Source organism: Colossoma macropomum, unplaced genomic scaffold (assembly GCF_904425465.1).
Source record: "Colossoma macropomum unplaced genomic scaffold, Colossoma_macropomum, whole genome shotgun sequence".
Taxonomy (NCBI): domain Eukaryota; kingdom Metazoa; phylum Chordata; class Actinopteri; order Characiformes; family Serrasalmidae; genus Colossoma; species Colossoma macropomum.
This window is the reverse complement of record NW_023494816.1, coordinates 690,687-709,771: the sequence shown is the minus strand read 5'-3', so window position 1 is coordinate 709,771 and position 19,085 is coordinate 690,687. Positions and strand designations below refer to the sequence as shown.

At 41.2% G+C, this 19,085-nt stretch overlaps 1 protein-coding gene across 1 annotated transcript; it reads right to left on the bottom strand.

The window, feature by feature from the left end:
* Positions 1-243: 243 nt before the first annotated feature.
* rab1aa (RAB1A, member RAS oncogene family a) lies at positions 244-17,238 on the bottom strand. The gene is made up of 6 exons (XM_036560259.1): positions 17,023-17,238; positions 9,710-9,782; positions 9,353-9,448; positions 6,454-6,549; positions 4,409-4,540; positions 244-2,857 (listed from the first exon to the last, which is right to left on the bottom strand). Exons 1-6 carry the CDS (start codon positions 17,034-17,036, stop codon positions 2,660-2,662), a joined length of 609 nt encoding a protein of 202 aa, XP_036416152.1. The 5' UTR covers positions 17,037-17,238; the 3' UTR covers positions 244-2,659.
* Between the last annotated feature and the right edge of the window lie 1,847 nt (positions 17,239-19,085).

Below are 19,085 nucleotides of genomic sequence, written 5' to 3'. Positions count from 1 at the left end.
AACAGGGTAAAAGGGGGCTAACAAAGTATGCAGAGAAACAGATGGACTACAGTCTGTAACTGTAGAACTACAAAGTGCACCTATATAGTAAGTGGAGCTGATAAAATGGACAATGAGTGTAGAAACAAGGAGGTGGTCATAATGTTATGCCTGATCGGTGTGTATCTTATTATAACAAGCCACACGCTGTGTCCCTCCAGGGCTGGAAACAACTCCCCACATGCACCAAACACATGACAAACGTCCAGTTAAAACCATTTTTATTAAACATTTCCATTATAGTATATGTAAGCGAGAACACTATCCAAAAAAGGCCAAAAAAGAAGAGGAACCGACAGGGTTCTCTCTCAAAATGAAATATTGGAGTGAGTTTATTTCAGTTTACCTACCCATCATCATGTCATTCTTTCAGACAGTTTCCTCTCAGATCAAGAGTTCTTTCTTTCATTTATGTATAGATCACCTCATCTACACGCAGTTCAGCTGCTGTATCTACACCTGTATCGCTGCTTCCGTGAAATGACTATATGCTGTTGACACTTGTGGACAGCAGCTAAAGCAAAACTGTATATGTTCACCAAAACAAAACAAAAAAAAACAAGGAATATGTTCACTGAAGTTGTACATTAAAGGCACACTAAGGAAAATTTAAGCGTACCTTAAAAGGTTTTATTGAACAATACAGACAAACTTCATTTGGGAAGATGAGATCTGCACCACAATGTATGAAGTACAGTATGTAAGGCAGGTCCACGAAGACACTAATTCACCACCATCAGTGAGCGAAATCCACATTATGGCTTTGTGCTCACATCATTAAACTCACCAAGAAAAGGCGGATGCATATGAAGGACTTCAGACGTACAAGCTTGGAGTTTTAAGGAGTGTTGTTTACAGAGAAATGGCTGAATGGATAAAGGTTTCGTTGGAGGCATTACTGCTGTACAGTGGACGATAGATGTTGGACATTTCCAACCCAACCATAAGGTCCCTACAGCTAATCCACATTTACTGCCCAATTCTGGCCCCTAACGCACCTAAAAGGACCCAGTGTTTTTCAACCTAACTTCTATCTGCCCTGCTAAAACAACTGCCCATTGACTTTTATTATATGTATGTTATGTGTTGACATGTTTTCAGTTCTTTCCTAAATACTGGAAAACACGTTCAGATTATTGTCTGTGGTAATAACCCCTACCATACAGAAGCAGCAGACAGATTAGGCTGAAAAGGCTGGTGTTTCCCTTTTAATCAGGTAAATCACATTTAGAGCAGGTGTGCAGAGAGCTGGACTACAGTGTGGATCAGTCAGAGTGGTCAAGTGGAGTGTGTTGAAGATGTTTCCCAGCTCCAGTTTTGGAGTGCATTTTGCAAAGCAGGACCTCAGTTAGCCAGATAAGCCAAAACTCAAGTCTGTCTAATGAGAGAAGAGCTGAGGGACATTTCTATTGGACAGTCCTCACTTTTAGCTTACAGAAGTACTATGGCTCTTATTTTAGTAACCTAATTTCAGTCTGCAGGATCTGTAGTGTATGGTCAGTTACTATGGACAATTATTTCAATGCATTACCCTGTACTTAAAAAAAAAAAGTACAGACTCAAAACATGCTCATGTGGGCAGCTGCTGGATGATCTGAATAAATGTTTATGCAAAACACACATTTCTGAAGATCCCTTGAGTCAAATGTCTTTATAAATTTAGCTGCAAATCAGTATAATTTGTCGCTAGTGGCGTCTGTTACTAGTGAAATTTGATTAAATCCATTTTGTTTCGTTTACTTTTTTGCACTGAAATTACTGTGTGTGGTAACTGACCATATGCTACAGATGTGGCAGATGGAGATGAGGTTTAAAAAGTGCTGGCTAACGGAGGAATATTAATTTACGAGACACCTTCTGTTATCCATGGTCTCACAAGTTAATCGTCAAGGTCTTTGGGTAACGAAATGACACTAGTCTGCAGTTTGGGGTCCAGGAATGGGGCTGGGAAACACTTCTACACAATCCAGAGGCCTCCCATACACCAACCATGAGAACTGCCCCCCTAAAATAAAACACACACACACACACATAAACAAAACCAAGAACAACCAAAACCAGGAATCCAACCTTGTGAATGAGACACGACAGCAGCCGCAAGGAGAGAAAACAAAGAGAAGTCGTCGTAGCAACGAGACAGAATGGCCCTATTATGACATTCTGACATTCGCATTCTGCTCTCCATGCCCAGCTGTAGCAGCGTAGGTGGGTTCTCCGCTTGTTTCGAAGGGTCTACGTCAGTCGGGCTCCTCAGTAGCTTCTCACAATCTGGAGGAACTCATAGACCTGTTTAACATGGGTGGCGTAACTGTCCATTTACTGAATTTGAAGCTCAAGACTGTTGGAAACGTTTAGTCTGGCCATGCAGCTTTGTGCATGCATGATACATCAGGCAATGTTTAGTTTATAACCCTTCAAACCTCTCGCTGTCACCCTCTCCGTCAGATACATACACACACACACACACACACACACACACACACACACACACACACACACACACACACTCCTCTTTACCTTCCTCTGTCCTTCTTAGGCATATGGTAGTAGGGAACATCACTGATTTTCTCGGCCGTTTGTTTGTTTGTTTGTTTGTTTGTTTGGGTACAGTCGTAAGGCCTCAGCAGCAACCCCCGGTGGAGGTTTTCACAGGCGTGCTCTGGATTTTGACGTTGGATTTCTCAGAGCCGCCGGCGTTGGCCCCTGTCCCCATCCTCTTTTTAATCTCTGCCGCCATGGTCATGAAGGCCTGCTCCACGTTAGTGGCGTTTTTCGCACTGGCCTCCAGGAACGGAATTCCTAGAGAGTCCGCAAACTCCTGAAAGACAGAGAGAAAAATGTATTTGTATAGAGATAAATAATATTGGCGACAACAATAACAATAATGTAGTTGGGTCAGCCAAGACATGTTTGGTGTCCAAATTCTTTAATTTAGGCCCAATCCCATTTCTTATTTTTACCCCACGCCTTGTTTTCGAGTGTCGTCTTGCCCCTTAGAAGTGAGTTACTTGGGGTAGTGGTTGATATCTTCTCTATGAAATGAGACCCTCAAATAAAGAAGAGCATCACTTCATTAACAGCTACCAGCGCTGCTCTGTAGGCGACCCTGCCAGTCTGCAGTGACAGCAGAGGAGGGTAAAGTTCAGCTCCTCACTGCTGGGCTTTAGTTACATTTAGGGCATCATAGGCCTTCAAAGAGGGGGGCAATTATTTATTATCGCCCACCCCTAATTCTTCAGTGATATGAAGCTGAAGTCTACTATTCGACAGATTCTTGTATGAATTCTCCTGTTCCACCTTAAATGATGCAGCAGTTACATTCTGGTGCCTCAGGCGTCAGAACTGCTGGACTATTTAAGGTGGAATGAGAAATTTAGTTAGCTAGCTACCGAGACATTAGCATACTAGCAGGATTTTTTTATGTTTGTTATGAAGAAAAGGACCATAATACATTTAAACGACATTAAACTAAGACAATACGATGGTTATCATCATTTTTAGCTGAGAAAATTCTCACATTTGTGGGTTTCTTTGGACGCTTGTGCAGCATCTTGATGTTTTTTTTTCTCATAACTCTGTTTGGAGTCTCTGAAAATCCTCCGTTTGGAGGGTCATGTGGCCCTAACACTTCAACTCTATCTCAACAAGTTCAGGACACCCTACCCCTAGGCGTAAATGCACAAAACGGAGGGGTAAGGTTTAAGTGGTAGGGGCGAGGGGTGAAATGGGATTGGGCCTTAGAGCTGGTGCTACGAGGCTAACATTGCAAACATGTCTTAAATGGCTGCCTGCGGCTAACACACACAAATATGTCTCGACTGATCTGTCATATCTGGGGAGGTTAAATGGTTTAGATGTATACAAATTCATTCAAAGTGGTTTAATGTGAAATCCTGCGTTCTAGAGAAATGTACCGAGTGAGAATTGTTCACAGTGGTGGTGATAGGAACCAGACGTCCACCTCTAAAAGCTCCTTCACAGAAAGTTACCACATGAAATGGTTATGAATTCACTGCCTGATGTCTATTCCTGTTTTACAACTGTTCTGAGAAGGTTTTGGCCATTTATAAAACTCCATGCATGACAGAGAGGCAAATACTACACCCAAGGAATGTAGATTGTTTCACTATTTTACCATCATATAAAAATACACATAAAACTCAGAAGACTCGTGTAGGATCACTGGTGGTTTTGGCTAGTAAATAAAATGTCTATATTTGTGTTGTAGACACTGTGACCCCTGGTTCCCATCACCATCACTGTAAAGACATCTGAGTCACTAAGTTTCTCTACAGTGAACCATTTCACACCAAACCACTCTGAACGACTCCGTTTACATCTCGGCAACTGAATTAAGCAGACGTCTAACCTTTGCTGTCGTGTAGTCCACCACTTTCTTGGTGGTCAGGTCACACTTGTTCCCCACCAGAAGCTTGTTGACGTTCTCGCTGGCATAGCGGTCTATCTCCTGCAGCCACTGCTTCACATTGTTAAAGGACTCCTGAGGAAAGAAATGGAGGAGCAACAAAGTAATCAGAGCTTAAAGCGACAGTTTGGTGGCAAATCGAATTTACTTAATATCCCCTCTGACCCCAAATGTGGTCAATCAGCCAAACAGACGTGTGGTGTCTGAATTTTGCTTTAGTTTCACACTGGCACTACCAGGCTAATCTCTAATTAATAATAGGAGCCTATACTTCACCAATTAGCACTGTGCTAACTGCGCACCTAAATAATCACTCATCTGCCTCAAACTGTGCTAAGTAGTTTGAGTTACTAAGTAGTCTCCAAAAGATATGATTACGTGGTGTCAGACACTGTATGACACACTATTAGCACAGATAAAATATAGCTGATTTTACTGTGTTCAGTTATTTTCATAGGCGCCAAACATGTCTAGGCTGACAGACATTTGGGTAAAAGGAAATTATGTACATCGCTGAACTATTGCTTTTCTAGACAACAGAAATAAACACTGGAATATGACGGCTCATACGGTGCAATTCCAAACTCCTGTGAACTAATCAGTGAGTGGGAATACATGCACTTAATAATGTGATCATAATCGGATTTCTGCAGTTATCTGATTATTCAAATGGTCATGTAAACACCATACTCCGATCTAGAAATCCGAATAAGAAATCTGATAAAGAGAGCTGGATTTTGGCTCAGTAATCAGATTTCTCAGTGCATGTGAACTCTTACTCTGATTTCTTTCGGATTCCTCAGTCTGAGCATGTGCGAAAACAGACCACGGTACCGGAAATAAGTGAGCAGTGTTGCTGTGAGACGCAGCAAAACACTTTTGGAGCGACGCTGAAACCAAATACACGCTTGACGAAATGAAGGAGTTAAATATTCTTCATCTTCTAGATGATGTATGTTCATATTTTCAGGTTAAGTGCGTCGATGTTTAAAAAAAGCCGCAGCATGAAGTTTGAATTTTACAATATGTTTACGTCACGTCTTCTTCTGTGAGTTTATTGGCTGGTTGCAAAGCAGAAATCTGATTACTGCCTGACTCATGTAGACCTGGAGTTTCACATTATCTGATTACTCAAGTGCATGTAAACGCACTGATCGGATTACTGACAAAATCAGATTTTCTGCAGTTATCAGATATTAAGTGCATGTAAACACACTGTTTCAACATGCCAACCTCCTGCTCAAATTAGGATACTCTGCATTACATGTTGAGAACAAGGACAAAAGGTGGGTCCTGCCTTAACGACGTATGTTTATCACTGAAAACTAACTTTATGCAAAATATGATTTGACAGTTAAATTGAAAAGAGACCCAAAATACTAAGCTCTGAATAATTTAGTGAAAAAAGGAAATACCAATGACCACATCAGAAAACTTGCAGCAGAGCGGTACATAAAAAATCATCCCTCAGATTTATCACTATTTTACCATCATCAACAGCACATATAAAACTCAGAAACTCGTGTAGGTTCACTGGTGGTTTTAGACAGTAAATAAAATGTTTATATTCGTGTTTTAGACTTTGTGACCCCTGGTTCCCATCACCACCACTGTAAAGACATCTGAGTCAGTAAGTTTCTCTATAATGAACCATGTCACACCAAACCACTCTGAATGACTTCGTTTACATCCAAATGATTGAACTATATAAAGTGGAAGAAGCCAGAAAAATCATTTTGTCCATAAGAACTGCTTCACTCTGCTCAGACTGATGGTGTTTAGGCTTCAGCTGAAAGGACCTGCTCCAGAGAAACACCTGGGCTTTCTCTTCATTAGAAATTGATAGGATTGAAACCCAAGATTCCCCTGGGAAAGAAGAGGATGCATGAATGGGCCCACAGACCAAAGCTGTAACCATTAGTAACCGAACAGAATGCAACCGCTGACAACAGAGCGGCACCGTCATGGTAACGGAACAGTTGGCCCACCTGGTCTGTGACATCATAGACGACGATGATTCCGTGGGCTCCTCTGTAGTAACTGGATGTGATGGTGCGGAATCTCTCCTGACCTGCAGTGTCCCACTGAGAACCAACAACAAACAGCAAATCAGCAGGGCTGTACATCTCTGACATAGATATACAGACCTAGATGCAGCGTTGGGTCCAGCCAGGCTCGTCAACAGCGCCACTATTTTGGGGCGGTTAACATCACCGCTGGACTGCATTCAGTACCATTACAGAGCAGCAGTTCAAGAAAGATAGTGCAATTTTGGACAGTATTTCAAGAATATTGCACTCAGAAAGTGGGATAGGATTATATTCATTAATCTCATTCCTTAATCTGTGTACATATCCATAATAGATGAACTTTAGCACCTTCTTACACAAAGCTGAAGTCAGCTTCTTATTCTAATTTTCCGTTCCACCTTAAATGGTGAAGCTTCAGGCACAAGAAAGTGACTGCTGCACCATTTAAGGTGGAATGGGAAAACGGGAAAAAGAAGCTGGTGAATAGGAAGCCAACTTCAGCTTCGTCCTACTTACTGAGTTTTGGGGGTTTATTTTATTTTTATATGTATTAAGATTAGAAGTGATTCACACATTGATGGATTTGCTGATGTGTCTGATTGTGTTTCTCACGCTAATCTCGGTTTTTAACGTCAGGTGCAGACTGAATACTTTCCTGCTGGCCCGGACGGCTAATTATCACGAACGGTTATTAAAGAAATAAAAGCTACTGAGAGCAGTCCGTGCAGCCTGGATTAATCTGTGTCTGAGGATTATAACAGAACAGATTTGGTGAAAATCGGTTGAGAAATAAGGAAGTTTGGCTGATTTAATCCTGAGACTCATCACCTCTCAATACAAGTGAATCTGTTCACAAGCGGATCTTGACCTTTCCAACATGGTGGACGCGCAAACGCATTGCCTCAGATAGAGAACAACAGACAACGTGGCATCTAGGTATGTATATCTCTGATCTGTGACCTCACAGTTACACGTTTTCGAGAAGATTCAGAACTTATGACAAGTTTAAGCCTCATTTAAACGGAGTTTGGAATCAAGGGCCCTGGTTTAATCCTTTTTTTTTTAAACTTGCCCTCACCCACTTCAACTCACCAATGAGATGTGTGTCACACCTACGTTACACTAGTGTCCACTCACAGCAGAAGTGGAGGAGGCGACAGTGAGGAGCAGATTATTCAAATGGACGCACTCTCCCTCGGCAGGTTAGCCTTAGTGAGCTAATCAGATAGCCGTGCAAACTTTGCAATGCAAAGCGTTTTCTAAGAAGTTTGAGCACAACGTGCGTAACGTGTGTGAGTAAATGCTGTGTCTGGCTATAAACTTGGTGCAGAGCTGTGCTGTAATGCCTTTCCTTTTGTTCTTGTCAGCCATGTAGCCTTTAGCAAGTGACCAAGTTGTATCAGCAGTTGTGTAGAACAGATGGGAGTAGTTTATAACTGAAAGCCCAGTAAATTGAATTTTAAGGAAAATGTGAAGCTTTTTAAAGTCATTTATTGCTGCAGCTTATAAACAGCTTTGTCCACCATAATTTTCAGGTTTCACAAGCGAATTGCACCAGGTCGCGATGAGTTCTGGATTCCGCTGCTGAAGTCGACACTGCAGTTCGCTCGATCCCTCACCCCTGCTTGTTGAATTTAACAAATCTATGTGAAGTCTGAGGCCATACAGGAGAAATCTGGAAGCAAACTTCTATACTATGATTTATGAAAACAAGCAACGTCTGTAACCCTTTACTGCATTAATGTTTGTTTATATTTATTCTGATATTAAAAGGTGTCTTTATACAAGCTCAAACACACTTACTGCCCAGAAAATGGTTTTACACAATGTGCCTAGGTGCCTAAACCTTTCGCACAGGAGCTGGAGATCATAATGTAAGGTTTTCATTAAAGGCTCTGCCCACTTATTAGACCAGGGGTGTCAAACTCAACCACTAAAAGGGCCATTTTAAAAAATCTCAACAAATCCGTGGGCCAATAAAGAGTCGTAGAGGGACAAATAGATAGATGGAGCATCAATTAGTAATGCTGGCCCTGGATTCACGGTTTTTCTAAAGTCTGGACCCTCGTGCTTGCTTAACTATATGCTGTGTTTAAGTTGTGAATGATGTAATTCTCAAGTGTTCTATGTTGTAGCGATGTTTTTTTTCTCTCTTGTAAGTCCCATGTGTGTGTGGGTCGGGGCTGGAATGGGGGGGTGGTTCTTTAAATTGAAAATAATAAAAAATGAATCATAAAAAAAAAATTAAATGAAAACTAATTGTTTTACATTAAAAAATGGACTACATTAGCTGCAGATCACTGTTAAACCTCTTTAAATGTCCCTGATGTACAGTAGGCTTTTTAAAACTGCCCATTCACTCGAACTAAACACGTGGCATCTTTTTTTTTTGGTTTGTTTTTGTGGTGCTGTCCCATAGATCATTGCTGGGGAGGGAGTGGGAGCACATATTGGGTTGCCGTGCCTGCTGGGAACCATAGTGCAGCTCATGGTGAAATGGGCTAATATTAATAGAAAATTTAAATGATTTTGCAGGCCGAATAGGACTGTGCCGCGGCCCTGACTTGGCCCACGGGCCGTGATTTTGACACACGGGCTTCAGACTGTGGCTTTTGGAAACGTTTTAAGGCTTTGTTCTCACTGCCCTCTGCTTCATTCCCCAATCCAAGCAGAAAACATTAAAGTCCACGTGAAATCTTCAGCTCCCTGGCCATGTAATGCATTTAAAAGATTATAACTCTTGTTTTCTCATAATCCTTCATCAAAATGTATTGACTTTTGCCCCACCTCTAAAACATCTGCTGATTTCTGATTACATCATCGTGCACCAGCAGGCAAAGGAGAATAACACACTTACAATCTGTAGTTTGATGGTCTTGCCATCCAGCTCTATTGTTCTGATTTTGAAGTCGACGCCGATTGTGCTGATGTAGCTCTCGGTGTATGTGTCGTCCTGAGGAAGGAGATAAAAAACAGAGAGAGGGAGAGAGGGAAAATGAGGGGATGATGAGCCTCTATAAAACCGTGCAGGATGGCTGAACAGGGTCTCTTTGACGGCCAGCTAGGCTGAACATCTGTGACAGAACAGCCACTATCTCACTGTGGGTGCGGACAGAGTGATAAGCAGTTCATGAACTTGCACAAGTCAGCAAAACCACCAGCCTTGATAATCACAAAAAACCCTCTATAAAGCCAAAGCCGTGTGGCCACTCACTGCAAAACGGAGGAGAAGGCAGGACTTCCCAACCCCAGAGTCTCCAATCAGCAGCAGTTTGAACAGGTAGTCACTGAAACAGAGAGAAACACACAGCAAACCACATAAATCACATGTGATAAGAATGAGGTCCGGCTCTGGACCTCTACAGGAATTTGTCTTGGCAATACGTCACGATCCAGTAACACAGTGAGTAAATAAAAGAGTAGAATAGAGGAGGTAATAAAATAAAGTACTGAATATTTAGAATGTCAGATTTTTACTGATTTTACACTACTTAGTCTTGAACACACTGAACATTACTGTAAGTATGGGACTCTCACTTTGGCAGTTTGTAGGCTTCAAATTTAACCACATATACAAAACACAATAACCATAACATATAAAAAAAAATAACAGAAATATAGCAATATAAAAGAAACCGAAGTATATCGAGAGGAAGACGCTTATAATCCTTATACTAAACACCTGAGCTGGAAAAAGCAGCACAAAATCAAATATATGGGATGCATCAAAATTTCAGCCATTGAAAATCTGTCCAAAAATAGTTTTAAAAAAACAAACAAACAAAAAAAAACAACACAACAAAAAATAAAACCTTTTGGAATTGGAATCCAATGGGATTCACTGCTTTGGAAGAGTCGCTGTTCTCTGTTGTTGATTTCTGATATTTATTTATTTTCAGCTTTTTTCCAGTTTTGGATTCTGATTATGGGCCAAGTGAGCCCTACATTTTGGCTACAAAGTATAGCGGTATTGATAAATAATAATAATAATAATAATAATTAATTGTATTATTATAATTATTATTAATAAAGATGGCACAATATCACTTTTTTTCTGATACCGATAAGCTCTAAAGTTACCTTCACTTAAGATGAACACCTAAAAGTAGACATTCCTACTGAAACTACTCAAACATTCATTTTTACTTCTTCTATATGTGTAATCCAGCATTTTCTGCTGATGTCAGGTCGGTGACATCTCTAATAATAATAATAATAGTAATAATAATAATACTAATAATACTACTACTAATAATAATACATTCTATTTAAATAGTGCCTTCCTAAAGCTCAGGTTCACTACTGAAGATATAATTAGTAATATTGTTGAAGAAAACAGTAAGCGAATGATCAAGTGGGCACCTGTTTCTGCTGATTCATTTTCATTTCAAATTGCTGCAAAAAAGCTACATCCAGCTAAGACCACTTAAAGACTGACTACCGGCATCATGACCAGCTGCTGCCACAACTGACTGAGAATGAAAGTGTGGGTGATCAGTCAGTGTTGATAAGAGAGATGGACGGCAAAGATAAGCTTCCGATCTGAACTTGCCATCCTAACATAAACACAGTCCTACAGCCAGCACAGCCACATCCCCCCTCACTCACATCACAGACCACTGTTTAATACTGACAAGAGGGATGTTACTAGAAATCATGTGACCCAGATGTGACTCAAAATATTATAGTAAGACTGAAAATAAAACAAAGAATGGGGGTATAAAACGTTGACAAATGAAAAAATAAGTAAACAAAACACCTTAGTTTGGGCTCTTTAGCTTTAAAAATCATTTTAGAAACACAAGCAGCTCAAAGATTCCCAGAAAACAGAGTCTTATTTACTAAGACTGTGGTCAACAACACTGATATGACTATTTTTTGTAGAGAAATGGAGTAAAAGCACAGCAAAACAGACATTAAGCTGAAGATGACCTCATATTAAGCCACTTACTGTTTTGCTAACAGCCCTCAGTGACTTAACACATTTTAAACACTGTTTATTTTATTCGTGTCTAAGTTGGACACTTGTGCTCAGATGTCCTGTTTAACACGAGGCTAAATCTAGCTTCCAATTCACCCGCTTCTTGTTATAATTGACCCGTTCCACCTTAAATGGTGCAACATTTAAGGTGGAACGGGAAAATTCCGCTAAGAAGCTGACCAGTGTCGTCTGTTTACTGTAGCCGGCATCTGAGCCAAGCCGGCTAAGCTAACCTAGCAGGCTAACGACGTGGCACATTTTCAAGCCAAAGTCCGGCAAAAACTGACCATTAAAGCTCGGTTTGGACCCCGTTCAAGCGAGAGAAACTTAAAATACATTTTATTTCACCCTGTTTTCACGCCCAATATTAAGCAGAAAAACGTTGTTAAGGAGGCGAGAAGTTATTTAGCTAGTTAGCAAGCTAGCGCTAGCCGGTTTGCTAACAGCTGCCACCTCAAGTCAACTTAAACAAACACTGAAATGTATCTAGATCAGTTAAACTGCTGTTTTAAGACCTTAAGACGTTTTTATGAGCTTTGTGAACGCTAAAACATCTGTTTCCAGAACACAGCTGCTCCAAAAGTATAGCTTTTATAGGTTTATTCTCATTCTTATCATTATTATTCAGATATTTGGTGAGAATCATGAAATGACTGAGATGTTCCAACATATCATGGTGTGAACATCTCACTTCTCTTTTCCAAAAACCGAAGCCCATGTTCTCCGGTAAAAGGAACCCATCCAGCTCTCTCTGGTGGGACCATGGTTAACCTTGGTTAAAGGGAATTCAACCATTTTTTCAATATTTCTGTACAGTTCAGTTATGGCTTAGTAATAAACAGTCATTCAGAGGGGTTTGGTGTGAAATGCTCTGTTCTAGAGAAACTTAGAGAGTCAGAATTGTTCACAGTGGTGGTGATGGGAACCAGACGTCTGAAGAGTTTAATGTCTCTAAAAGCTCCCTCACAGAAAGTTATTACATGAAATGGTTATGAATTCACTGCCTGATGTCTGAGACTTTGTTTTACGATAGTTTTGGGGTATGATTTTGGCCTTAGACGTCATTTTTTGATCCGTTTAGGGTGGAAAGATACACACAGGGAGATTTAAGGTAGAACAGTCTGATTAAACAGTCAGATTAACCACCATTTTACCATCATCAGCATTACAGATAAACACTCAGAAGACACGAGTTGGCTATCTGGTGGTTTTGTATTGTAAATAAAATGGCTGTATTTGTGTTGTAGTCATTGTGACCCCCTGGTTCCTATCACCACCACTGTAAAGACATCTGAGTCTATAAGTTTCTCAACAGTGAACCATTTATGATAGTTTTGGGATAAGATTCTTGCCTTATACGTCATTTTTTAACCTGTTCATGGTGAAGAGATGCACGCAGTAAGTTTTAAGGCAGAATAATCCCCAAAGAAAACTTATTTTGTCAGATTAACCACTATTTTACCATCATCAACATTACATATAAACACTCAGAAGACTCGTGTAGGTTCACTGTGACCCCTGGTTCCTATCACCACCACTGTAGAGGAATCTGAGCCTATAAGTTTCTCTACAGTGAACCATTTCACACCAAACCACTCTGAATGACTCTGTTTACATCTACGTGACGGATTTACGCAGAAAGTTTGGACAAATCTGTGGAACTCCCCTTTAAGGTGACAGGAGCTGCACTGTAGGGTCTCCATTTTAGACAAAAACTGACCTTTTACGTACAACTGTCGATATTTTTGACACTTAAGGCGTTAAACGTGCTACTCAGTAGCAGCCGCATCAACACACACTTCAAAACGAGTGTTACTGGTGCTTAAGTCCTTTATTTTTCAGCATGTAAGCTTATTATGCATAGAGGTGATGATAGCTGACGGCTGCTGTATTTACATCAGGAACGTAACCTAGCAACCCGTCACTTTTGCGGTTGCCTAGGTAACCCCTGCTCCTTCTCCATCCATCTGTCTAACTCTAGAAGCTCTTCAGCTCCGGGAGGACGTCACTTTATTAGAAGTGAAACATTAAAATGTGCAGTGCAGGTGACAAAAACAGGTTTCAGTGCTCTTACATGGTCACTTTCACCCCCTTCATTGCTCGTTACCTAGTTTGGGTGAACTTCATCAGTGAGTTTGAACACTAAATCGTACAGTGTCGTGTTTTTCCTGCTCCAACGCACCCGATTCATCTCCAGAAGGACCGGATTATTAGCTAACGATGTGACTAATGGATGACGGAAGGCTGGACACGCAGCTGCCTTGCAACACAGCTCTCAGATCCACACACCTTAGTTTTAAAGGGGAACTCCACCAATTTTTCAAAAATTCTACAAAATTAAATGGTTAAAACGTAAACAAAGTCGTTCAGAGCGGTTCCTGTGAAATGCTCCATTCTAGAGAAACTTGCCATATCAGAACTGTTCACAGTGGTGGTGATGGGAACCAGACAACTGAAGAGCTTAATGCCTCTAAAAGCTCCCTCAAAGAAAGTTATTATATCAAATGGTTATGAATGCACTGAAATCTGAGTCTGTAGGTTTCTCTACAGTGAACCATCTCACATCAAACCACTCTGAATAACTCTTAACCACTGATTTTTGTGAATTATCCAAAAATTCTGAACAAATTGGTGGAATTGCCCTTTAACAGCCTTAACAGCCTTAGTTCTACAGTGGTGAGCATAAAAGACCAACCTAAACACTTATTAACCTGTGAGGATAACGTTTTATCAGCCCCTCTGAAGAAGCCCTACAGGTCAAAATACCAGCGTTAGAACACCTACACAGGTGTTCCCCACCTGCAGTCTGGACCTGCACTGGGCAGTGTTGGGTTCTTCTACTCCTACACGCCTGATTCAGCTCCATAAAGACCTGACCATCAGCTAGAACACCCCTCTGAGCAGAACAGGTGGGCTACGAGACTGGAAGTGGGAAAACTGTGAGGACAGAGCAAAGCTGCCCTCAGCATTTCTAGCTAAGGCTAAGTTAGTTTCCTACACACTGAACATTGTTCTTCAAGGGTTCTTTAGGAAAGGCGATGGTTCTACATGAAACGATAAGTTCTGTACAGAACCATTTCATGCTTAAATGGTTCTCCGCATGGTGAAATTGTTCTTCAGATTGATGGAGAATGTGTTGTATATGGTTCTATATAGAACCTTTTTGAAAATGGTTCTATTTAGCACCAAAAAAGGGTTCTTCTATGGTTACAAGCTTGACGTTTTAACAATGGCAGCAGAACCCTTTTTGGTGCTATAATGTACACTCTTAAAAAGATGGTTCTTCAAGAGTAAAGTAAGTTTAGTAAAGGCAAGGGTTCTATTTAGAACCATGAGTTCTATGTAGAACCATTTCCTGCTTTAATGGTTCTGGCCATTCTTCATATTGATGGAGAATGCACTGTATATGGATCTATACAGAACATTTCTGAAAATGGTTCTACACACACCAAATGGGGTTCTTCTATTGAAACAAGCTTGACATCCTAACAATAGAAGAACACTTTAGGTGCTATATAGAACCATTTTCAAACAGGTTCTGTGTAGAACCATACCCAACACATTCTCAATCAATCTGAAGAACAATTTAAGCATGAAATGGTTCTATATAGAACCCAAGGTTCTAAACAGAATGATTCCCTTTATTAAAGAACCCCAGAAGAACCATAAAAGTGTATATTATAGCACCAGAAAGGGTTCTTCTATTGTTAGGATGCCAATCTTGTAACAATAGAAGAACCCTTTGTTGGTGCTAAATAGAACCACTTTCGAAAAGGTTCTATACAGAATCATATACAACACATTCCCAATCAATCTGAAGAACCATTTAAGCATGAAATGGTTCTATATAGAACTTGTGGTTCTAAGGACCTTTGCCTTTACTGAAGAACCCCTGAAGAACCCTCTTTTTAAGGGTGTAGTTAGTCAGCGTTTTGACTCTGTCCGGCTGTAATGTGTCTAATCAGAGAGCTAAAGCTCTCCGGGTTCTCTGATCAGCTGTAATGTGTCTAATCAGAGAGCTAAAGCTCTCCGGGTTCTCTGTCCGACTGTAATGTGTCTAATCAGACAGCTAAAGCTCTCCGGGTTCTCTGATCAGCTGTAATGTGTCTAATCAGAGCTAAAGCTCTCCGGGTTCTCTGATCAGCTGTAATGTGTCTAATCAGAGAGCTAAAGCTCTCCGGGTTCTCTGTCCGGCTGTAATGTGTCTAATCAGAGAGCTAAAGCTCTCCGGGTTCTCTGTCCGACTGTAATGTGTCTAATCAGACAGCTAAAGCTCTCCGGGTTCTCTGATCAGCTGTAATGTGTCTAATCAGAGAGCTAAAGCTCTCCGGGTTCTCTGTCCGACTGTAATGTGTCTAATCAGACAGCTAAAGCTCTCCGGGTTCTCTGTCCGGCTGTAATGTGTCTAATCAGAGCTAAAGCTCTCCGGGTTCTCTGATCAGCTGTAATGTGTCTAATCAGAGCTAAAGCTGTCCGGGTTCTCTGATCAGCTGTAATATGTCTAATTAGAGAGCTAAAGCTCTCCGGGTTCTCTGTCCGGCTGTAATGTGTCTAATCAGAGAGCTAAAGCTCTCCGGGTTCTCTGATCAGCTGTAATGTGTCTAATCAGAGAGCTAAAGCTCTCCGGGTTCTCTGTCCGACTGTAATGTGTCTAATCAGACAGCTAAAGCTCTCCGGGTTCTCTGATCAGCTGTAATGTGTCTAATCAGAGCTAAAGCTGTCCGGGTTCTCTGATCAGCTGTAATGTGTCTAATCAGAGAGCTAAAGCTCTCCGGGTTCTCTGTCCGGCTGTAATGTGTCTAATCAGAGAGCTAAAGCTCTCCGGGTTCTCTGTCCGACTGTAATGTGTCTAATCAGACAGCTAAAGCTCTCCGGGTTCTCTGATCAGCTGTAATGTGTCTAATCAGAGAGCTAAAGCTCTCCGGGTTCTCTGTCCGACTGTAATGTGTCTAATCAGACAGCTAAAGCTCTCCGGGTTCTCTGTCCGGCTGTAATGTGTCTAATCAGAGCTAAAGCTCTCCGGGTTCTCTGATCAGCTGTAATGTGTCTAATCAGAGCTAAAGCTGTCCGGGTTCTCTGATCAGCTGTAATATGTCTAATTAGAGAGCTAAAGCTCTCCGGGTTCTCTGTCCGGCTGTAATGTGTCTAATCAGACAGCTAAAGCTCTCCGGGTTCTCTGTCCGGCTGTAATGTGTCTAATCAGAGAGCTAAAGCTCTCCGGGTTCTCTGTCCGACTGTAATGTGTCTAATCAGACAGCTAAAGCTCTCCGGGTTCTCTGTCCGGCTGTAATGTGTCTAATCAGAGAGCTAAAGCTCTCCGGGTTCTCTGTCCGGCTGTAATGTGTCTAATCAGAGAGCTAAAGCTCTCCGGGTTCTCTGTCCGGCTGTAATGTGTCTAATCAGACAGCTAAAGCTCTCCGGGTTCTCTGTCCGGCTGTAATGTGTCTAATCAGAGAGCTAAAGCTCTCCGGGTTCTCTGTCCGGCTGTGTGCCGAATGAAGCTCGTCTAGATCCGGTTCTGGTGACTTCACGGCTCTGGTACTCACTATTCGGGGTTCATGGCTGTTGACGTCAGACTCCCCGCTGCTGCTCAGACCGGCGGTTCCTCTCCGCGGAAGAGAAGGTCGGGGTTGCTGACCCGGTTTCGGCTGAACCGAAGGGTTTCGAGGCGTACTTTAAAGCCGAGCCGCGGAGCCGCGATCAGCTGTGTCTGAACGGAGAAATGGCTCTCTGACCGTGAAGGACCCCACAGTGTAACTGACCGGAGTCGGTATTTTAACGGACCTGTCAAAATAAGAGTCCTCAACAAGACGAGCGTCAAACTGGGTTCATAAAATATTACAATGAGTGAAAATATTATTATTATTATTTAATAATAATTATTATTATTTAATAATAATAATAATAATAATAATAATAATAATTATTATTATTATTATTATCATTACAGTATAAATGACAGGAGTCATTATTTTAACGGACCTGTCAAAATAAGAGTCTAATAGCCTCTTAAAATAAGAGTTTAAATGAAATTATTATTATTATTATTATTATTATTATTATTAGTAGTAGTAGTAGTAGTAGTAGCAGTAGTAGTAGTAAGTAGTAGTAGTAGTAGTACAGTATGAATGACAGGAGTCATTATTTTAACGGACCTGTCAAAATAAGAGTCCTCAACAAAACGAGCGTTAAACTGTGTTCAGAAACTATTACAATGACAGTAAATTATTATAATTATTATTATTATTGTTATTATTATTGCTATTATTATTATTTATTATTTAGTATATATTATATTTAATTTACATTTCAAAAATCATATTTAATTGTATCTCTCTCTGATCCGCGATTCATATCATGTTTTGGAACAGAAAGCTGAGCTTTAGTTTTCTTCTCTCCACTCAGAGAGGAAACGGTGCTGAACCTGAGATAATAAATGACGCCGAGAGCCTGAATTGACTTTCAGAAAAAATCAGTTTTCATGTTTGTTCAGACAGGCCTTCAGCCTTTCAGCACAGGACGCTGCTGTTGCCCCGGGAGACGGAGAGGGGGGCGGGGCGAAGCTGGAACTGAACCCCCTTTTCGCCTCATTCACTTGACCAGGCGTGGCCAGAGAACCTGTAGAGAGGAGACGTACCACTCTGCAGTCTCTTCCTGGTTTCTCAAACGCTAGAAGGCGCTCCCGAGCGAGTGCAGAATGAATGGGTTGATATGGAGCATTTGAGCAAAATCATAGTTTATAAATGCTGAAACATTTTTAATGTAAAAGAATACAATCATTTCCTGAACACAGAACAGCATAAAACATTTTAAAACTGCTGTTATATTTTTAAGAGCTTTTAAACTCGAGTTATAGGAGTTTAAAACAGCGCCCCATGTACGTCCATGACGTCAGTGAGCGCGAACAGCCAATGAGCTGCTCCGCTCGCCAATTAATCATCACGCTCTAGCAGTAAAGCCCGCCTTCTGCTGCCCAAAACCCGTTTTCTGTAGAAAAAAGGAAACATACAGGTGAGATTTCTTTGTTTTTTTAGTAAAATCCATCCTTCTACTTTCTAGAATTAAAGGAAAGTTCTGGTTCAGTGATTAGAAACTATTTTAACTGTTCGTTTTTAGCTGTTGAGCGCCATTCACTCACATTCATTGAGGACTCCCTCGCGGGCGCCCCCTGCTGTTCAGCAGTCCTGTTTTTGAATAGGAAGCGGCCAGGCTCCTCATAAACCGGCTCTGGCATGGCAGCCTCTCGGTTTACCTCACAGTCTGTGGCTGATTCGTGTTTTCGCTCGTTCCTCTGAAGGTCATCACAGGATGAACTCTGCCAGCGTGGCTTCCGGTGACTTTTAAAGCTTAAGGGCGGCTCGTGAGTCACAGTCCGCTTTGATCCGCTTTAATCAGACAGAAGACAGATAATAATGGAGATAATAATAATGCGCTGTTCTGTGGTTCATCTGCTCCGAGTGCAGCATTATAATGCGCTGTTTCCACTAGAGGGCGACACAACGCAGCGGATTTATTTTTACAGAGAGCGTTTTTAGGCCTCTGTGGGGATCAAGTCCTCCAGGTTTTGTGGTTGTGGGGACCTTAATTCGCTTGAAAAATGTCTTTGCAG